Raw genomic sequence first — 22,239 nt, 5'->3', positions numbered from 1 at the left:
GTCTCTCCCTTCTCTATCTTTCTCTGTGTCCCACTTTCTTTCTGTCTGTCTCTGAGTCTCTGTTTTTCTCTCTCTCTCTATCTCTCTCTGTCTGCATGTCTCTGTGTGTTTCTCTGTCTGTCTGGCTGTTTCTCTTTTTCACCTGTAGCAGCATTTCACCTATACCTCCTCTAATCTTGTGTATTGTATTTGCTGCATCCAATGTGGCCTACTCTACATTGGAAATGCAGACCAGATAGCCGCTTTGCAGAACACCTCTTGTCTGTGTGCAAGCATGACCCCGAACTCCCCAAAGCCGGTCATTTTAACAGAGCGTTAAACTCACATTCCCACTTGTCTGTCCTTGGCATGCTGAAGTGCTCCAGCGAATCATAGCGCAAACTGGAAGAACAACATCTCATCTTCAGACAAGGCACCTCAAATCTTCTGGACTTAATGTTGAGTTCAACACCTTCAAATGTGAGCCACTCCCATTCCTTCCCTTTCTTTTGGCTTTATTTGTTACATTCTGTGTCACTACGTCCTCTCTCCCCACCCCAGTGGAATTGTCTGTTCTTTCCAGTCTGACAGTTAGCCACACAATTGTTCTGCCACTCTCACATTATGATCACTTAATCTGAACTATTGACAACCTATATCCCTCAGTACTCCATACGCCCATGATCCCATTATTTCATAAATGCTGTTCCCTCTACACTTCACGTCAGCTCTGATGAAGAGTTATCTAGACTTGAAACATTAGCTTGCTCTCTCTCCATGGATGCTGCCTGACCCGCTGTGATCTCCAGCATTTTTTGTTTTCAGGTACGAGGTACTTGGTCCCTGCGTGGATGAGGAAAAGGCCTGCAGGGAGGATGGGAAAACTGACGACTGTGGTACTGCAGACCACCCAAGTGGGGGGAGCAAAAACAGTGGTGGATTCTAGAATAAGGGGGACAGATAAGCAACTTTTGTAAGCAAGATTGAGAGTCCCACATGGTGTGTTGCCTGCTTGGTGTCAAGGTAAGGGAGATCTCCAATTGGCATGAAAGGATATTGGAGTGGGAGGGGAAGGATCCAGGAGGGAACAGTACCTTCGGGGCAGGTACCACCTGAATTGATCTGGAACCAGTGGCAAAGAGGAAAGGCTAATGAGGGTGGTTTGTTTCGGTGGAGGTTGGGAGCTAAGGCTCAAGAAAGTGAATACGGCTTTAAGATCAAGTAACAGGACAGGAAGTAACAATACAGTCAGGAATTCTACTTCCAGTATGGCAACTAATGGCAAAACTAGAAGTGTATTGATTTAACCAGAAGAGAGAAATAGTAAACAGATGAATAAAGCATCTGTGCTGAAGGATGGATTACAGTGTATGACCCAAATAAGAGTTCTGTAAACAAATGCATACAGTGTAAGGAGTAAACTAAGTGAGTCGGAGGCACAAATTCAAGTTATGATATATTACTGAGACATAGCTATAGGATGGTCAGGACTGGGAAATAAATACAATTTAAAGGACAGACAGGGAAAGTGGCAGAAGGGTTGGATTAGCCTTACTGATTTGAAACAAAACTACTTCAATGGTGAGGTAGGATATAATGAGAGGAAAGCATCGAGTGGAGACTGTATGGTTAGAACTGAGGAACAATAAAATATCTAAAATCTAACAGATGGTGTGTGAAGGGCCCCTGGTAGCAGCTTTGAAGGGTTAAATTGTATAACTGCAGAAATTGGGCATGTGTACCAAAGCCAGAGTAGTATTGATGGGGGATTTTAACTTTAATATTGATTGAGAAAGGCAGACAAGCACCTGTCAGAAAGGCAGTGCATTTCTGGAGAGCGTCTGGGATAGTTTCCTACAGCAATATGTCCTAGATGGAACAAGAGGACAAGCAATATTGGAGTTAGTAATGAGTAATTAGCTGGATTTCATTAGTAACCTAATTGTGCATGAACATTTATCAAATAACATTGACTGGGACTTCCATAGTGTTAATGTTTTGGATAGTGAAGAAGTTGTTAAATGTGTTCAAGAAAATTTTCTTTATCACTGTGTAAATATTCCTATTAGAGAAGGAACAAAACTTGACCTGCTCTTGGGAAATAAGGCAGGTCAAGTGACAGAAGTGTTAGTAGGGGGAGCATTTTGGGAATAGTGATCATAACACTGTTAGTTTTAGGATAGTTATGGAAAAATTCAATGCAGTGTTTGAAAGTGAAAAGCTCAAACCAGCTATCGATCTTAATGAGACAAGGCAGGGACTGTCCACAATAAACTGGGAAAATCTGCTAATGGGTAAAAGAACTGAAGAACAGTGGGGGATGTTTAAAGAAACATTTAACATAATACAAAACCAGTTTAGACTCCTGAGAGGGAAAAGCAATACTTTCCAGAAAGATCAGCAAGGGACATCAAAATCAATAAGCAGAAATGTTACGGTTGCATAAAGGGAAAGTGGGTGATCAAGAGTAATGTTGGCTCACCAAAGACTGAAAGTGGGTATATTGTCAATGACTATGTAGAAATGGCAAATATGTTGAATAATTACTTTGCGTCAGTATTTACAGAAGAAAAAGAGAAAACTTGCTGGAAGTCCTGAGGAATTTATTAGTGAATCGGGCACAAGGACTGAATGAAGTTAATGTGAGTAGAACATCAGTAATGATGAAATTAATGGAACCAAAGAATGACAAGTCACCAAGGCCTGATGGTTTCTATCTGGCAGTGTAAACGGAAGTTATGGGAGCACATTATTGACGCCATAACTGTAATCTTTCAGAGTCCCCTAGATAGAGGAGTCATCTCTCTGGATTGAAAAATTGCACGCCACTTTTCTTTTTAAGGAGGAGGAAATCCAGGGAATTACAGACCAGTTAGCCTAACATCTGTGGTGGGGAAATTGTTGAAGTCTATAATCAAGAATGGGGTAAGTGAATATCTTGAAAATTTTCAGTGAATCAGGGAGAGCCAGCGTGGATTCATACATAGATCACGCCTGACAAAAACATCATTGAATTTTTTTGAAGGGGTAACTAAGATAGTGAACAGGGGAATGTCTATGGATGTTGTTTCTAAAAACTTCCTGAAGACATTTGATAAAGACCCACATAAGATGCTGTTAACCGAAACAGAAGCATATGGAACTGAGGGCAATTTACTGATGTGGCTGGGAAATTGGTTGAGTAGCAGGTGACAGAAAGTAGGGATAATTGGTAGGTAACAAGGTGTAGAGCTGGATGAACACAGCAGGCCAAGCAGCATCATAGGAACAGGAAGGCTGATGTTTCAGGCCTAGACCCTTCATCTTGGCAGGATGTAACCAATGGTGTCCAGCAAGGATCTGTGTTGGGCCTAAGTTATTCATATTATCTACTACCAACTTGGCATAGAAGGTCATATATTTAAATTTGCTGATGACATAAAGTTAGGCAGCATTGTAGACAGTGTAGATGATAGCATGAAATTACAAAAAGATATTGAAAGACTAGGTGAATGGGCAAAACTGTAGCAGATGGATTTCAATGTATCATTTTGTACCAAAAAAGGATAGATCACGGTATTTTCCAGACATTAAATACAGTGGATATCCAAAGATACTTGGGAGTTCAGATAGATAGATATTTAAAATCTCAGGATCAGGTGCAGAAAATAATCAAGACAGCAAATGGAATGCTGACCTTTCTATCTAGAGGACTGGAGTATAAGCATGCAGATGTTACGCTGCAGTTATACAAAACCCTAGTTAGACCCCACTTGGGAGTACTGTGAGCAGATCTGGGCACCTAATCTTCAGAAGGAAGACCTTAGAGGAGTACAATGTAGGTCTTCAAGAATTCTAGAATTTGATTAGTAGTACAATATAGGTCTTCTCTAGAATTTAGAAGATTAAGGGGTGATCTGATTGAAGTCTTCAATATATTAACACGAAAAGATAGGGTAAACAAAGTATTTCAATTGCTTGGGAATTCTAGAACTGGGAACATGATCTAAAAACTAGCACCAGACCACTTGATAGAGATGTTAGGAACAACGTCTATACGCAATGGGTGGTAGAGGCTTGGAACTCTACTGGCAGTGGATGCAGGATCAGTTGTTAATTTTAAATCTGAGACAGATACATTTTAGTTATACAAAGGTGTTAGGGGATATGGGACAAAAGCAGGTCTATGCAGTTAGACCACAAATCAGCTATGATGTCACTGAGTGGTGGGACAGGCTAGAGGGGCTGAAAGGCCTACTTTTGTTCCTATGTTCTTATCTTGACTTTCATTTATCAACCTGTACATTTTATATGATAATTATTTTTGGCCTAGCCTTTTGTCTCTAAAGGATTTGCCACCACCTACATTATGATGACTTGTCTATAATTGCGAGAATGATCCCTCTTTTAAATGGTGTTGTAACTTTTGCAATTCTCCATCACTCGACAGCCATGTCACTCAGGAAACTTGGACACATCTGTAGTGACTGCAACAAGATCAGCCAGGTGGACTTCATAGAATATGAGTTCCCTGATTAATATTCCCAATCTGGTCCAATCAGGGATCCCTGGCTGACAGATATAAACAGGAATGTCAGGGGTTCTGCTCACTCTAGGAGCCAGCTCTGTGCTAGCTGGCTCAGTGTCATGTACTATGCATGTGTAAATAAAGGGTGATGGGATGCCTTCATGGAGTTATTTCAACATTCTCATTGGATCAGGTGATTTTTCTACTTTAAGAACTGCCAACATTTTAATTATTCTCTTTATTTATATCTCAACTGTCTCCTCTTTTCTGCTACATTATTTTCTCCTCTTCCTTTGTGAGAACAGATGGAAGATGTTCACTTTGTACCTCATCTTCAATTTGCTCCTTAATCAACCTCATGCATCCTTTCACAACATTTTTACATCTCCATGCAAAACAAATTTTCAATTTTTTTTAATATTAATCAACAATCTATTCTCCCATGTCTTCTTTGGTGATCTTCTCTATATTTTCTAGATCAGGTCTGACTCTCAATTGTAATGTGAAGGTCACAAACCTACTTTTAATATCTTATTTATAATCTCAACATCTTCAATCATTCAGAGAGCTCTAGTCCTGGATATCTTTCTGTTCCCCCTGATTGGAATATGCTTATTCTGCACCTGAATCATTTGATTGTAAAGGCCTCCCATTATTCAAATACTGTTTTGCCTGAAGAGTTTTGATTTCAATTCACCTGAGTTAGCTCCCCTTGTAACTCACAGATATACTGCCTTGTTTGAATGTATACTGCCCATTTCCTTCTATTACAGGAAGTCCAGCTGTCTCCCTGGTTCAGCCCACCCCCCCTTTGCCCAGTTGCTGCTGTAGCTATCCCATTTCCCCAGCTGGCGATTATGATTGTGGGGCTGGGGGAAGAAGACCAGGGGAAGTGAAGATATTGGAGCTTACGGCTTCCTTCAGGGGAGAGAGTGATGTCCTCAGTGAGCTGCAGGCTAGGCACAGTGAGGAGCCCCGGAGGAACAGGCTGTAGTCTGGGCGCAAGGAGGCAGAAAGGGAGTGTCTCTAGGTCTGTCAGTGCCTGGATGATGAGTAAGAAAACATAGAGCATCACCACAGCTGCTAGAGAGCAGAGGGGACAGTCTGGACAGCACAGAAGCCCTGAGTATGAGAAGCCCCAGGGTGTGGCAAATACCCCGTCAAGGTCTGCATGGGTGATCAAATCCCTGTGCAATGAGTGAATGAATCCATGAATCAAGAAAAGCCAGCATCCAAGTTCAGTGAATAATAGGCAGGTAGACCACAGTTGGAATACAGTGGACAGTTTTTGGCCTCTTATCTTAGGAAAGATATAGTGGTTTTGAAGGCAACTACAGGAAAGTTCAATCGACTGATCCCAGCAACGGCGGGACTGTCTTATGAGGAGAAGTTGAGAGGTTGGGGCTGTACTTATGAGAGTTTAGAAGAATGAGAAATGACTTTATTGAAACATACAATATTGTTAGGGATTTGACGCAGTAGATGTGGAAAGGTTGTGTGCCCTTGTGGGTGAGTCTAGGACCAGTGGGTATAATCTCAGAATACAGGGTTGCCCATTTAAGACAGATGAGGAAAAATTTCTTCCATCAGAGGGTAGTGAACCTATGGAATTCTTTACCACAGAGGGCTGTTGAGGCTGTCATTAAGTGTATTCAACATTGAGATAAATATATTTTTAATCAGTAAGGTTTATGGGAAAAGCAGGAAAGTGGAGTTGAGGATTATCAGACCAACTATGATCTCATTGGTGGAACAGATTGATGGGCTGAATGGCCTATTCTGCTCCTACGTCTTATGGAGGGCTATGATTCTAAGGTTGTTTCTTTGCCATTTTATGAAGAGTGGAAGTGAACAGGTAGCTGCCAATGGTTCAAACACTGCCTCTAGGTGGCAGAACGAGCACATAAATAGGATATCATTCCGATATCATTCCAAAGTGACGGGAGATTTTATAAAAGCCTGTGACCTGAAGCTACACTAAAGGCATGTTGGATTTGACATCAATTTTTTAGCAAATAACTTTGAGACAATACTCCAGTTACACAACTGGGGAGTCACAACCAAAGACAATCGACTACCTCCAAGAAGACTCGTCCTAATTCTGGTCCAATGATATTTAAACCATAATCTGAAAAATGCACAACAGGAATACTTTAACAAAGTGTCTTTAGCCAATACTTTTCTGCCCTCCCCTGTCAGAGATGATTCATTTCCCCCATTATAAACACATTAATTGTATAGTTTTAACATTAGGAATGAGAATACTGCACATAGGTGTGGAAGTATCCTGAAGCCTGCCATAGACAGCTGATATTACCAGCTCCATCTCTGCATGTGCTGATAGCCATGTTGGTGTTTGAAGAAATTACACCACCATGAGAAATGCCAGAGCACCCAGAGGAAACCCACACAGACACAGGGAGAATGTGCAAACTCCACACAAACAGTTGCCCAAGGCTGGAATTGAACCTGGGTCCCTGGCACTGTGAGGCAGCGGTGCTAACCACTGAACCACCATGCCACCCTGATTGCTGTCTCTGATTTTGCAGCAATAAGCCTCCAATGTGAACAAAAGTAAAATACTTCAAATACTGGAAATCTGAAATAAAAACAGGGAATGCTGAAGAATCTCAGCAGGTCTGGCATCATCTGTGCGGAAAGAATTATTGTTTTGACTCCGATCTGACTTCTTCAGAACTGAAAATGGTAGTATTTAGGCTGATGACAGAGGGAGAGGAGGATAGAGTGGGACAGAGGGTGAGGATGCTCAGAGTAAAAGACAAAGGGAATGCTATAGGTGGTAAAGGAGTGATAGTGATGCAAAATAGGTGTAAATGATAGGTGTGGAAAGGTGAAAATGGATCCTCTGTCTGACAGCAAAGTCAACATTACACAAACAGAACTCAGCTGGGGAGGGTAGTGGATGTTGGAACAATGGAAGATCGAAAACATACTCCGAACTTGTGGAACTCCGTACGGGGTCCTAGAAGCTGAAAAGTGTCTAAGCAGAAAATGTGGGATTGTTCCTCCATTTTGTGTTGAGCCTTGTTGGAACACTGTAGTAGGATTGGTCAGGTCATTCTTACAACAGAGGGCATGTTCACCCAGTCTGGCCCCTACAGTTTAAAGGAAGACTATATTGTGAGCAGCAAATGCAGTAGACAGATTCCGATGCAAAGTTGCTGGACTGTTAATCCAGAGACCCAGGTAATGTTTTGGGGACCTGGGCTCAAATCCTGCCACAGCAAATGGTGGAATTTGAATTCAATTTAAACAATCTGGAATTAAGAGTCTGATGATGACCACGAAATCATTGTTGACTGTCAGAAAAACCCATCTGGTTCACTAGTATCCTTCTGGGGAAGTTTGCCACTTTACCTGGTCTGGTTGACATGTAACTCCAAACCCACATCAATGTGTATGACTCTTAACTGCCCTCTACAATGGGCAATAAATGCTGCCCTAGCCAGTGACATCCTCATCCCGTGAATGAATGAAAAAAGACTGAACACAGTACAAGTGAAATGTTGCTTCATCTGGAAGGTGTGTCTGGGCCTTGGATGGTGAGGATGGAGGAAATGAAAGGGCTAGTGTTACTTACCTTCTGGGACTGCATGGGAAGTGTTAGGAGTGATGAAGGAGTGGACTAGGGAGTAGCAGAGGGCATGATCCCTGCAGAATGGAGGGGAGGCGAAGATATTTTGGTGGTGGCATCCTTTGGAGGTGGTCTTGAATACAGATTGGATGGAAACTAAGGACAAGGGGAACCCTATCATTCCTCTAGGAGGAATACGCAGAGAAACTGGGAGAAAGAAATTCCTTGTAGGAATCAGTGTGAGCAAGTGTAGTCGAAGCAACTTGGAGTTGGTGATTTTGTAATGGAAACTGAAAGCAAAGTTGATTAAGTTTTCCAATTCCAGACAAGAATAGGAAGCAGCATTGATCATCGATGTATCACAGAAAGAGTTGTGAGAGGGAGTCTGAATAGAATTGGAATAAACAATAAGGATATTATTAAGCTGGAGAAGTTTCAGAAGAGATTTACTAGGACATTGCTGGGAATGGAGGGTTTGATATATAAGGAGAGGCTGGATAGGCTGGGACTTTTTCACTGGAGCGTAGGAGGTAGAGAGGTGACCTTATAGAGGTTTATAAAATAATGAGGAGTATAGACAAGGTGAATGGCAGGTGTCTTTTCCCTAGGGTGGGGGATTTCAAGACCATGGGCATATTTTTAAGGTGAGAGGAGAAAGGTTTAGAAGAGACATGAGGGACAATATTTTTTTACACAGTATGGCTCGTATGTGGGATGAACTTCCAGAGGAAGTGGTGGATGCGGGTCCAGTTACAAAATTCACAAGACATTTGGATGAGTACATGAAAAAGAAATATTTGGAGAGATATGGGCCAAGCGCAGGCAGGTGGGACTAGTTTAGTTTGGGATTATGGTCGGCATGGAGTGGTTTTGGACTGAAGGGTCTGTTTCTGTGCTGTATGACTGTATGACACTGTAACAAGGAATGTTTCTCATTCCCCACAGAGACAGACATAACTGTAGCCCATTTGGGTACCCTTGGCCACACCTTTGACTTGAAGAAAATGAAAGGTGTTAAAGGATAAGTTGTTTAAAGCGAGGTTGAGCTTGGCCAGGCGAGTGTAAGGGTTGTGGATGGGGACTGTTCAGGCCTCATTTTGGAGAAGAAGTAAAGGGTCTTCAGACCATCCTGATGAAGGCTGGATGTATTGCACATCCAAGGGAAAGACAAGGCAGCCAGGACCAGAAACTGGAAACTGTGGAACAGATGTACAGTTTGAGCTGAAGGGCCTGTTTCCATGCTGTATTACTCTGTGAATCCCAACAGAGTCCGAACAAGGGGTGGGGGGGTGGACATACAGTCAAGAAAGGAAGAGGTATGTTCAGTGGGGTAAGAACAGGCTGAAATGATGGATCTGTTTGTTAATTTTCAGAAAGGGGTAGAACCTGTGCGAGGTTGGGTCCAATGTAGAGTTTGCTTCTTTCGGAAGTGCTTTGTGGAGATTGTCCTTTGAGAGGTGGAGCAGAAAGGATCCTTGAGCTGAAAGGTATGTGCTTTGCTGTGTTACATCAAACTATTCTAAAGCTTGTCTCACCCTCTCCATACCAAAATCCCTCCCAACTCTTGCTCCTAGATTTCATGTCTTCACATTTACAAACGGTCACAATCAGTCATCTGACCTGCTTCTGCCTCTGTGTCAGTCTGTCCCTTACTCAAGAACTCCCTGTTTGTTTGTATCTCCCATCATTCCCTTGATTGCACTATATGGATATAATCTTTAGACGATTAAAATAGGAAAGATTGCAAATGCTCCCAATGATTGAGGATTTATCATCATTGCTATTATGACTACTTACAGCTGGGTCAGGCAAACAGCAAGAAAAGGGGACACCACATCGCTCCCGGCTGGTGTTTTCCTTTGAACAGTTGAAGTAAACATTTCTGTTCCAGTCATTAGGGTCAGCAGCCCCACAACACTGCATCTGAAAGGGTTGGATCATGGGAGGCAGAGAGAGAAAGAGTGAGAGAGAAATAAATGAAGGGAGGCGATACAGAATTGAACAGCATCACAGGGGCAAAGCAAAGCCAAACAGAAAACTTTTCAATTACCAAAACTAGCACAGGGCTAACTGCATCCTACCGCAATCTTCTGGTCTCCAAAACCCCATTAACCCCACACATGGACTGCAGCAGTTCAAGGAGGCAGCTCATCACCAACTTCTCAAGGGCAGCTAGGGATGGGCAACAAATGCTGGGCCTGCCAGCAATGCCCATGATTCCTGAATGAATTAAAAAAGTCAACATTGGGACCCCCGGTTCCAAACCCACCACAGTCTGAAGATAGAGAAACCAACAAGTCAAACATGTGGATGTAATGTGGAACATTCCCAGCAGAACAGCAAGGATCCCATAGTCAGCTGCATATCTTCCAGCAGCAACATGCCATGTTTGTTGCCCAGTGACAGCAAGAGAATGAAGGATGGAGAATATGCTCACGTACATATTTCTGCACTGCATCGATGAGGTTCTGAAGGTCTATATCATCACGATAAGCACTGATATTGTCTTGGACGAACTTCTGCACATGCTCCTTTACCGTGTCCTGAAACACGAAGGCCAGAATTCCAGCTACAAGTTCCACTGTGAAGATGGTTCCAATGATTACCGAAAACTATGAAAGCAAAAATCCAGAGAATTGGAGAAAGTTGGAATCAACAATGCCAGCTGGGCAAGTTGCTGTTCATCTGGCTCCTTGTTTCTGTTCAACTCACTGGTCCAACAATGATCAAGGCTTCTGTCAATGTCCCACATTCCCACCCACCCCAATAAATCCTGAGCTCTGTCATCACAAGAGATCTTGGAGTGCAGGTTCATAGTTCCTTGAAAGCGGAGTCCCAGGTAGACAGGATAGTAAAGAAGGCATTAGTATGCTTGCTTTTATTGGTCATTACATTGAGTATAGGAGTTGGGAGGTCATGTTGAGGCTGTATCGGAAGTGGTTAGGCCACTTTTGGAATATTGGTTCAATTCTGGTCTTCCTGCTTTAGGGAGGATGTTGTAAAATGTGAGAGGGTTCAGAAAAGATTTACAAGGATATTGCCAAGATTGGAGGGTTTGAGCTAGAGGGAGAAGCTGAATAGGCTGGGTCTATTTTCCCTGGAGCGTGAGGCTGAGGGATGACCTTATAGAAGTTTATAAAACCATGAGGGGCATAGATAGGGTTATTAGCCAAGGTCTTTTCCCCAGGGTAGACCAAAATTTAGAGGGCATAGGTTTAAGGTGAGAGGGGACAGATTTAAAAGGGACCTGAGGGGCAACATTTTCACACAGAGGGTTGTGTGTGTGTGGAATGAGCTGCCAGAGGAAGTGGTGGAGGCTGGTACAATTACAACATTTAGAAGGCATCTGGATGGGTATATATACAGGAAGGGGTTAGAGGGATATAGGCTAAATGCAGGCAAAAAGGGACTAGATTAATTTAGGATATCTGTTCAGTGTGGACAAATTGGACCGAAGGGTCTGTTTCCATGCTGTACAGCTCCATGACTCTCTAATCTCACATGTCAAAGATTCAGCAAAAATCTCAGTCACCTTAAGCCCTTATAACATCCAACAACCTCCAAACTGAAACCTTGAATCTGGTCTCAGTGAAGTTTCTCCTTTCCAAGTACAATGCACACCTGCCCATCACACATGTTTCATCAAACCCTACATGTGGACTCAGTCATGGCAAAATTCTCTACCTGGGAGTAAAGCAGCAGTTAATATGCCTGATAAGATCAAGGGATTCCAGTTCTGCAAAACTAGGATATCAGAGACAGATAATGACATTGAGATAAGAACATAAGAACTAGGAACAGGAGTAGGCCATTCAGCCCCTCAAGCATGCCTTGCCATTTAATATAATCATGGCATATTTTAACTCAGCCTCAATTCCACTTTGCTGTCTACTCTCCATAACCTTCAACCCCTTACTAATTGAAAATCTGTCCATTTTCTCCTCAAATTTACTCAATGTCTCAGGATCCATGACATTCTGGGGGAGTGAATTCCACATCTTCACAATCCTTAAGATGTAATTTCTCTTCATCTGTTTTAAATCTCCTATCCCTTATTCTAAAGCTATGACCTCTTACTCTAGATTGCCCCACAGGAAACATCCTCTCAACGTCTACTTTGTGAATCATACGTACATACCTTGATTAGATCTCTCATTCTTCTAAACTCTAGCAAGTATTTGTCTAAACAATCTCTCTTAAGACAAACTCTGGAATCAATCTAGTGAACTTCCTCTGAACTGCTCTAGTACAAGTCCCTCGTCAAGAAAGGGGACCAAAACTGAACGGAATAAGGTAGTTAACGAGGCATTTGGCACACTTGCCTTCCTTGCTCAAACCACTGAGTATAGGAGTTGGGATGTTGTGTTGAGGTTGTACAGGACGTTGGTCAGGCCACTTTTGGAATACTGTATGCAGTTCTGGTCACCCTGCTTTAGGAAGGATATTATTAAATTGAAGAGGATTCATAAAAGATTTACCAGGATGTTGCCAGGACTGGAGGGTTTGAGTTGTAAGGAGAGGTTGGATAGGCTGGGACTTTTTCCAGTGGAGGGGTAGGAGGTTGAGGGGAGTCCTTGTAGAGATTTATAAAATCATGAGGGGTATAAATAACTAGGGGGCATACTTTTAAGATGAGAGGAGAAAGATTTAATAGGGACCTGAGGGGCAACCTTTTCATACAGAGTGTGGTTCATATGTGGAATGAACTGCCAGAGAAAGTGGTGGATGCAGATACAGTTACAACACTTAAAAGACATTTCGATACGTACATGAATAGCAAAGGTTTAGAGGGATATGGGCCAAATGCAGGCATGTGGGACTAGTTTAATTTGGGAAACTCGGTCAGCATGAATGAGTTGGACTGAAGGGTCTGTTTCTGTGCTGTATGACTCTATTACTCTATGACTTTGTTCCTGGTGTGGTCTCACTAATGCCGTGTATGGCTGCAGCAACACTTCTCTACTTTTATATTCTATTCCATGAGTAATAAAGGCCAAAATTCCATCTGCCTTTCTTATTACCCGCTGTACCTGCACCCTAGTTTTCTGTGATTTAATGCAGGAGGACACCCAGATCCCTCTGTACTGATGCACTATGAAGTTTCTCTCCATTTAAATAATAAGTTGCCTTTCTATTCCTCCAACCAAGATGGATTACCTTACATTTATCTTCATTAAGCTTCATCTGACAAACTTTGGCCATTTCCATTTGTAAAAGTCTTATTTCTTCATTGCAACTTACTTTCCCACCTATTTTAGTGTTATCTGCAAATCTGGCTATAGTACTTTCATAGAATTCCCTACAGTGTGGAAGCAGGCTATTCCGCCCACCAGGTCCACACCGATCCTCTGAAGAGTATCCCACCCAGACCCATCCTCTTACCCTATCCCTATAACCCTATATTTCCCATGGCTAATCCATCTAACCTAACCATCCCTGGACTCTATGGACATTTTAACATGGTCAATCTACCTAACCTACACATCTTTGGACTGTGGGAGGAAACTGGAGCACCCAGAGGAAACCCACACAGACACAGGGAGCATGTGCAAACTCCACACTCACCTAAGAATGGAATCAAATCCTGGTCCCTAGTGCTGTGAGGTAGTGGCGCTAACCACTAAGCCACCGTGCTGCTTTCTATCCCCACATCTAGATCATTAATATAGCCTGAAAACAGTTAGGGGCAAAGGATTAAATCCTGTGGCACCCACTAGTTACATCTTGCCATTCAGAAAAAGAACCATTTATCCTCACTCTCTGCTTTCTGTTGGTTAGCCAATCCTCTTCAAAGCTAATAAATTACCTCCAATTGTATGTAATCTTCATTTGTGTGTTAACCTTTTGTGCAGCACCTTATCAAAAGCTTTCTGGGAGTCCAGATACACTGCAAGTACAGGATCCCTATTATAGACTTTGCTTGCTACATCTTTGAAGAATTCTAGTAAATTAGCCAAACATGATTTACTCTTCATAAAACCGTGTTAACTCTAATGGATTGCATTTTGACTTTCCAGATATCCTGTTGTTACTAATAATGGATTCTAACAATTTCCAAACAATGCATGTTAAACTAACTGGTCTATAGTTTCCTTCTTTCTGCCTCTTTCCCTCTTTGAATAAGGCTGTTATATTAGCATTTCTCCAATCCACTGCAACCTTTCCTTCATCTCGAATTTTGGAATATTACAATCAGTGGATCCACTATCTCTTCTGCCACTTCCTTTAAGACCCTAGAATTAGGCTGTCAAGCCCTGGGGGCTTGTCTGCCTTCAATCCTTCAATGGTTTGCTGTGGTTCTCTTGTGGCAATGATTGTTGTAAATTCTTCCCTTCTTATAACTTCTGCATTACTTGGGTACCCTTGGGATGGTGCAAGTGTCTTCACTATGAAGCAAAATATTGATTTAGTGTCTCTTCCATTTCCGTATTCCCCATTAACTCCCCAGTCTCATTCTCCAATGGACCAATATTCACTTTAGCTACTCTCTTCCCTTTTATATACTCATGGATGATTTTGCTATCTGTTTTTATATTTTGCACTAGTTTTCTTTCTTAATTTACCTTTGCTCTTTTCATTACTTTTTTAATAGCCTTTTATTGATCTTTGAAAGTTTCCCAATCTTCCAGCCTGCCATTCACCTTTGCAATATGGCATGCTTTAGGTTTTGTTTTTATATTATCTTTAACTTCTTTGCTTAGCCATGGATGCTTTCATCCCTCTTACAATATTCCTTCCATTCTGGAATATATTTTAGGTTTGAGCAATTGAGTATCTCCTTAAACGTCTGCCTCTGCTTATCACCTGCCCAGTCCCCTACGGCTAGATCGGTCCTCATGCCTATGTGACTACCTTTGTTTAACTCCAGAATACTAGTGTGGAACTCCAGTTTCTTGCCCTCAAAATGACTTTGAAATTCTAGTATCTTATGAGCACTCTTGCCAAGAGGATCCTTTACTATGAGATCATTTATTAATCCCATCTCATTACACAATATCAAATCCTAAAAAGCCTGTTCTCTAGATGGTTCCATGACATATTGCTCCAAGAAACAATCTAATATCTTCAACAAACTCTCCCGTGGTGCTACCCTTGCCAATCTGATTAATTTAGCCTTGTTTTTTGGTCCACCTTCTCTAGCAAACTGGGATAGAGTCGTAGAGATAAACAGCACAGAAACAGGCCCTTCGGCCCACACCAACCTGCTTTCCTAAACTGAACTAGTCACATTTGCCTGTGTTTAGCCCATATCCCTCTAAACCCTTCATATCCACGCACCTGTCCAAATGTCTTTTAAATGTTGTAACTGTACCCACCTCCTCTGGTGGCTCGTTCTATGCACACACCACTCTCCATTTGAAAACGTTGCCCCTCAGGTCCCTTCTTTATCTTTCTCCTCTCTGTTAAATCTATGCCCTCTAGTTTTGGACTTCCCTATCCTGAGGAAAACACTTTGGCTATTCACCTTATCTATGCCCATCATGATTTTAGAAACCTCTATAAGATCACCATTCAGCCTCCTACACTCCAGGAAAAAAGTCCCAGCCTATCCTACTCCTCCTTGTAACTCAAACCTTCCATTCTCGGTAACAGGCTTGTAAATCTTCTTTGCACCCTTTCCAGATTAATAACATTCTTCCTATAGCAGGGCGACCAGAAATATACGCAGTACTCCAAATGTGGCCTTACCAATGTCTTGTGCAGCTGAAACATGATGTCCCAACTCCTGTACTCAACACTCTGACCGATGAAGGCAAGCATGCCAAACACCTCCTTCACTACCAGTTCTACCTGTGAGGCCACTTTCAAGGAACTATGTACCTACACCCGAGATCTCTCTATTCATGTGACTATTCTAATGTAAAAATCGTCCCTGAAAACAAAAGAAAATCAAATTACCTGGTGCTCTTTTATCTCCCACAAACACCTCGTTGGTTGACCTTTCCACCAGATCATGATCATTCGGCTCAAAAATTTGGATCTTTGCACTTTATCCATCAGTACCTCCCGGGGGGGTCGCAGGATGGCTCAGCTCTGGACAATCTGCTCAGCAAACTGCCCTTTCAGAAGCCTGCCTTTCACCAGCAACAAACAGCCACTGAGAATTATCCCAAGGCATCAGTCTGCCAATGGACAATGATGATTGCCCTGGGGTCAAATAGTATTTGCACAGCCAATGATTAGATGAAGAAACACTGAGACCCAGTGACACTGAAGGAACAGCGATTATGTTTCCAAGTCAGGATGGTGAGTAGCTTGAAGGGGAACTTGCAGGTGGTGGTGTTCCCATATATCTGCTGCCCTTGTCCTTCTAGGTGGAAATAGACTTGGGTTTGAAAGGTGGAGGCAACAGTGTGGAGCTGGAGGAATACAGCAGGTCAGGCATCACAGGAGCAGGAAAGTCGACGTTTTGGGTCGGGACCCTTCTTCAGAACTGGGGAGAGGAGAGGGAGCTGGGAAATAAATAGAGGGAGGAGGGGTGGGGCTGAGGAAAGGTCGGTGGGGTGGCAATATGTGGATGCAGGTAGAGGGTAGTGGAGATTGGTCGGTGGGAAGGGTGGGGCGGATAGGCGGGGTGGAAGATGGGCAGGGCTTTCCTGTTCCTTTGCTGCCTGGCCTGTTGTGTTCCTCCAGCTCCACACTGTGTTGTCTCTGACTCCAGCATCTGCAGTTCTTGCTATCTCCTTGGGTTTGAAAGGTGCTGTCTAAACAGCCTTGGAGAATTTCTTTTGTGTATCCTGTAGAAGGCACAAACTACTGCTACCAAGCATCAAAGGTGGAGGGGAGTGGATGTTTTTGGATGTGGTGCCAATCAAGCAGGCTGCTTTGACCTGGATAGTGTCAAGCTCCTTGAGTGTTGTTGAAGCTGTACCCATCAGGCATTGGGGAGTATTTCATCAAACCTGTGACTTGGAGATGGTGGGCAGAGTTTAGGAGTCAGGAGGTCAGTTGCGTGCTACAGGATGCCTAGCCTCTGACCTGTCTTGTAGCCACAGTAGTTATATGGCTAGTCCAGTTTAGTTTCTGACCAATGATAACAGCCAGGATATTGCTAGTTGATGGTCACCAACTGCCTCCAAATCAAACGTCTCAAACTGTCCTGAGTCCAGTATTTCTCTTCTGCCCGATGGCAGTGTTCCCAGATCCTCCATCACTCCTGACTAGCTTCACTGCTGGTTTCGGGGAATATTCTTTCCTCTGTCCTCAAACCCCAGCAAAGCTTTTAGTTCTCAGCTCTCCTCCACCTATGGATCCTTCCTCAAGTACCATTGACTGAAGGCAATATGGAATCAGTGGTGGGGAGCAGGGAAGAACTGGCAGAGTGTATGTGATAACTTGGATGCAAGAGCGATACTAGAATTAAATAGAGAGAGGTCTTGAGAGAGAGGGTGAGAGCGAGGGAATGAGACAGAAGATACAAGAGAGCAGCGGGAGAGAGGAAGAAAGGGCAAGAGAAAGGGCACAAGAGAAAAGGACAGAGGATGAGAGTGAGGCAGAAGGCATGAGAGACTGAGGATTGTAGAATAGTTGAGATAGAGATGCAGTCGTGTTCAGGGGTCAGTCGATTAGGTAGTTTATAGGGGGATGGGTCTGGGTGGGTTGCTCCAAGGGTCGGTGTGGACTTGTTGGGTCGAAGGGCCTGTTTCCACACTGTAGGGATTCTATGAGAGGAGTGACTGAAGGAGGGAGAAGGCATGAGAGACTGAGTGAGCAAGAGATTGCGAGAAAGCAAGAGGGCACGAAGTGTAAGTAGGTGGGACAGACAGAACAGTAGCAGGTTATAGGAGACAATGAATGCACCAGAAAAGGTGACAAGAGAAAAACACAATCAGAGGCACAGGATCTGCATGTTAACTTTTCTGAGAAATCTGTGACATCAGGATATATGTTTAAAACCAGTGGGTGACAAGACATGGTCAGCCATGCTTGATGTGGAGTGACAGTTCTCGAGCAACAGTCTGTGGCCACAGACTAGCAGCTTGTTCCAGGAAATTCTAGCTGTGGAAACAGATGTACGCAGACATGCCTGCACTGATCTCACTGTGGAAATGATAAACAACAGGTTTGAGAGACTTACAAATTTCAGGAGGCAGATATTCTCGCGTAGAGCTCCAATGCAGCCTGCATATCCCAAAATGAAGGTGAATAAGCCAACCACCAGGATCACCCAGACTGGATCAAAGCCCTTCAGTTCTGTGATGGACTGAATATTCAACACACCCTGTATATGAACAAATGCCAGACAATCATCAGTTGGGAGGCAATGGCCTAGTGGTATTATTGCTAGACAACCAATCCAGAGACCAGTGAAACCTGAGTTCAAATCCTGCCATGCAGTTGGTGGAGTTTGAATTTAAAAGAAGAAATCCTGGAATTAAAAATCTAATGATGATTATGAAATCATTGTTGATTGTTGGGAAAAGCCCATCTGGCTCATTAATGTACTTTAGGGAAGGACACTGATATCCACACCTGGTCTGTTTGAAGATTTGTAGCTCGGAGTGTGGATGAGGTTATAGACGTGCTCACTGAGCTGGTGAGTCTGGTTGTAAACATTTTGTCACCCTGCTAGGTAACATCGTCAGTGCGCCTCCGGTGAAGCGTTGGTGTTCTGTCCCGCTTGTTATTTATAGGCCTCAGTTTGCTGGAGTGGTTGGTATTACTTCCGGTTTTGTTTCTCAGTTGTTTGTACACAGGGTCTAATTCAATGTGTTTGTTGATGGGGTTCTGGTTGGAATACCAGGCATCCAGGAATTCCCTGGTGTGTCTCTGTTTGGTTTGTGTGATTATCGATGTGTTCTCCCAGTCGAATTTGCGCCCCTCATTGTTCACATGTAGTGAGATGACAATCAAGAATCGGTCATGTTTCTTGGTGGCTCATTGGTGTTCATGTATCCGTATTGTCAGTTTTCTTCGGGTTTGGCCTATGTAATGTTTCTCACAGTCCTTGCATGGCGTTTTTTATATTACACTGGTTTGGCTAGTTTTAGGTATGGGATTCCTTTATGTTTGTCAGTATCTTTCATAGGATGGATGTCGGTAGGTATCTGAGTAGTCTTGTGGTCATTTCTGAAATGTCCTTGATGTGCGGTAGTGTGACTAGTGTGTCTGGCCGTGTTGAGTCTTCCTGTTGCGGTCTGTCGTGGATGTAACAGCGGACTGTGCTCTTCAGGTATCCATTTCTTTTGAAGACTTCATATAGGTGCTCCTGTTCTGCTTTGCATAGTTCCGGTTGCTGCAACGTGTTGTGGCTCGTTTAAATAGTGTCCTGATGCAGCTCCGTTTGTGGGCGTTGGGGTGGTTGCTAATGTAATTGAGTATCTGGTCCGTATGTGTGGTCTTTCTATATACGCTAGTCTGGAGTTGCCCATTGTATTTGCGTTCTACCATTGTGTCCAGGATTGTGGTTGTTGTTCTCTTCTTTTGTGAATTTTATCCTGGTGAGGATGTTGTTTATGTGTCAGTGGGTTTCTTCTAGTTTTGTGTGTTTAATAATCACGAAGGTGTCATCTACATATCGGATCCAGAGTTTGGGTTGTATTGTGGGGAGCGGTGTCCATTCTAACCTTCCGCAATCAGTCCTGAAGTAGGAGCAGTAATGCAAAGGTGAGAATGGTGTCAGAGTAGCCCACAAACCGACAACCACCCTACGACAGCTACTGACAAACTTAAATGACAAACCAAACAGAGAATGCCAGGGAATTCCAGGAGGCCTGGTATTCCAACCGGAACTCCATCAACAAACACATTGAATTAGACCCTGTGTACAAACCACTGAGACTCAGAACTAAAAGTAATACCAACCACTCCAGCAAACTGAGGCTTATAAATAACAAGCGGGACAGAACACTAACGCTTCACTGGAGGCGCACTGACGATGTTACAGAGCAGAGTGACAAAATGTTTGCAACCAAACCCACCAGCTCAGTGAGCATGTCTACAACCTCATACCTGGTCTGGCCTACATGTGACTCCAGACCCTCAGCAAGATGGTTGACTTTCAACTGCCCTCTGGGCAATTAGGGATGGGCAGAAGTGCTGGTCCAGTCAGTGATGCCCACAGCCTGTGAATTAATTAAAGAAAAACATCACTTCAAACTATCTTTTCAAAGATAGTTCTTGATAATGGTTTGTGTCATCTCCTAACTGTTTTACCGATGCTGCCAGAGCACCTCCCTCTCAACAACCTGAGCACCCACCCATTTAGCATCAAGAATGAGTTATTTACCGTAAGGTACAGGCACCTTGATCCCAAAAGTTTCACTGCCCCCAGCTGGTGTCATCATTACTATGGAGATGGTTGGAAATTAGGAATTTGAAGTGGACACAAGTGGTGAAATGTTTTTCCATAAACACTAGCTGCAATGAAGGAACCTGGAACACCAGATGTGATACTGGCTTCTGTAACCCTAGAGAACCAGCAGATGCCAAGTGAAACACACTATCTCATCAAACAGACAGCCATGAAGCAATGCTGTCATTCTCAGCCCAGTGGAAGTGTTTAATATTAAACTTCACCAAAATCCCAGGGTCAGCACATTCCTTAACTCAAGCATTCTGAAAGTTCACAGAAAAATTAACTCTCTCACTCTCTCTCCATAGATGTTGCCTAACCAGCTGAGTATTTGCAGAATTTTCTCATGTGATGTCAATACCCAAGGTCCTGGGCTTGAGAATTCCATAAAAGTTAGGAGGCCATTTGACCCATCAAGTGCTCCTCCAATCAGTCAGATCATGACTGACCTATTCTGACATGAACTTGAGTTCTGACCCTTATAATTATAGGTCCTTGACTAACAATGGAATCAACCTAGCTCCACCTTAAAAATGTTCAACACCCTTGCCACTCTGAGTAACAGAGATCCAATGATTCTAGATCTTCTGAGAGAAAATGGCTCTCCTCATCTCCAGCTTAACTGGGAGATCCCTTATTTTTAAACCATGTTGTCTCATTCTTATCTCCCCTACAAGAGAAAACCATCCTCTGAACATCCACCCTGTCAAATCCCCTCAGGAACTGTCAGGTTTCAAAATGATCAGATTCATTCTTCGAAACTCCAATGGATACAGGTCCAACCTTTCCTCATAAAATAACCTTCCCCATTTCAGAAACTAATCAAATGAAACTTCTCTGAACTGCTTCTGGTGCATTTATATCCTTTCTTAGATAAAATGATCAAATCTGCTCACAGTACTACTGATGTGTCCTGACAAATAACGCATACAGCTGTAGTAAAGCATCCTGACCTTTTATATTCCATTCCCCTTTGCAATATACAACAATATTCAGTTTGCCTCCCAATTACTTGCTCTATCTGCATATGAACTGTATATGATTCGTGTACGGGGGAGATGGTGGCAGCCTGGCAGCGTCACTGCACTAGTAATTCCGAACGCCAAGCTAATGCAACTGGAGGCATGGGTTTAAATCTCACCGTGACAAATGCTGAAACTGACCTCAATAAAAATGTGGAATAATGTCAATTGTTGTTGGGGGGGTGGGGGTGGAGCTCATCTGATTCACTGGCGTGCTCTTCTTACCAGTCTGATCTACATGTGACTTCAAACTGACATCAGTAACATGTAGTTAACTCTTTCACTAGCCCTCTGGACAATCAATGCTGGCCTAACAAAGTGATGCGCCCATCCTGAACAAACAGGAGAAAGAAAAGGCACCCGTATTCCTCTCTATTACAGAGTTCTGCAATCTCTCTCAATTTAAACCGACCAGCTTTTCCACTTTTTCCTGCCACATTTACCTGTGCTATACGCCATCCGACAAATCTTTCCTCACTCACAACCCATTCTTACCTTTTCATTCCATGCCCAGAAAGTGATCGCAAGGAGCCCAGCCCCAGCTACCTGGAAGAGACAGGAAACAAGGTTCAATCAGCAGGATCTCAATATAGCAGCTACTATTTCTTTCAATTCACAAGTATTTGGTGATTTTTAAGCTCATTGAAGTTGAGGAACTGTATTTCTGGCAAATGGAACAGACCAATGGCATCAACCTCTCCCAGGCCAGGCAGAGCATGCGGTTAGATACAGCGTCAAGCTCCCTTGATACTGTCCCCATCAAAACATTCCCAGGACAGGGAGAGCATGGGGTAGGGAGAGTACAGCTTCCTCGACAGTGTTCTCATCAAACACTCCCAGG

General features: G+C 43.1%; 1 protein-coding gene across 2 annotated transcripts in view; it reads right to left on the bottom strand.

Moving 5' to 3' along the window:
- LOC109936624 (tetraspanin-5-like) overlaps positions 1–22,239 on the bottom strand; it is a 47,645-nt gene that overhangs the window by 5,552 nt on the left and 19,854 nt on the right. For both annotated transcript variants that reach the window (XM_048616178.1, XM_048616179.1), the window contains exons 2-5: positions 21,894–21,944; positions 18,160–18,303; positions 10,523–10,693; positions 9,879–10,004 (exon numbers count right to left, since the gene is read on the bottom strand). In XM_048616178.1, coding sequence (XP_048472135.1) covers positions 9,879–10,004; positions 10,523–10,693; positions 18,160–18,303; positions 21,894–21,944 — 492 coding nt within the window. The remainder of the gene's footprint in view (positions 1–9,878; positions 10,005–10,522; positions 10,694–18,159; positions 18,304–21,893; positions 21,945–22,239) is intronic.

Source organism: Rhincodon typus, chromosome 34 (genome assembly GCF_021869965.1).
Source record: "Rhincodon typus isolate 14 chromosome 34, sRhiTyp1.1, whole genome shotgun sequence".
NCBI classification, from domain to species: domain Eukaryota; kingdom Metazoa; phylum Chordata; class Chondrichthyes; order Orectolobiformes; family Rhincodontidae; genus Rhincodon; species Rhincodon typus.
The sequence above is the reverse complement of the archived record's forward strand: the minus strand, read 5'-3'. Positions and strand labels throughout refer to the sequence as shown.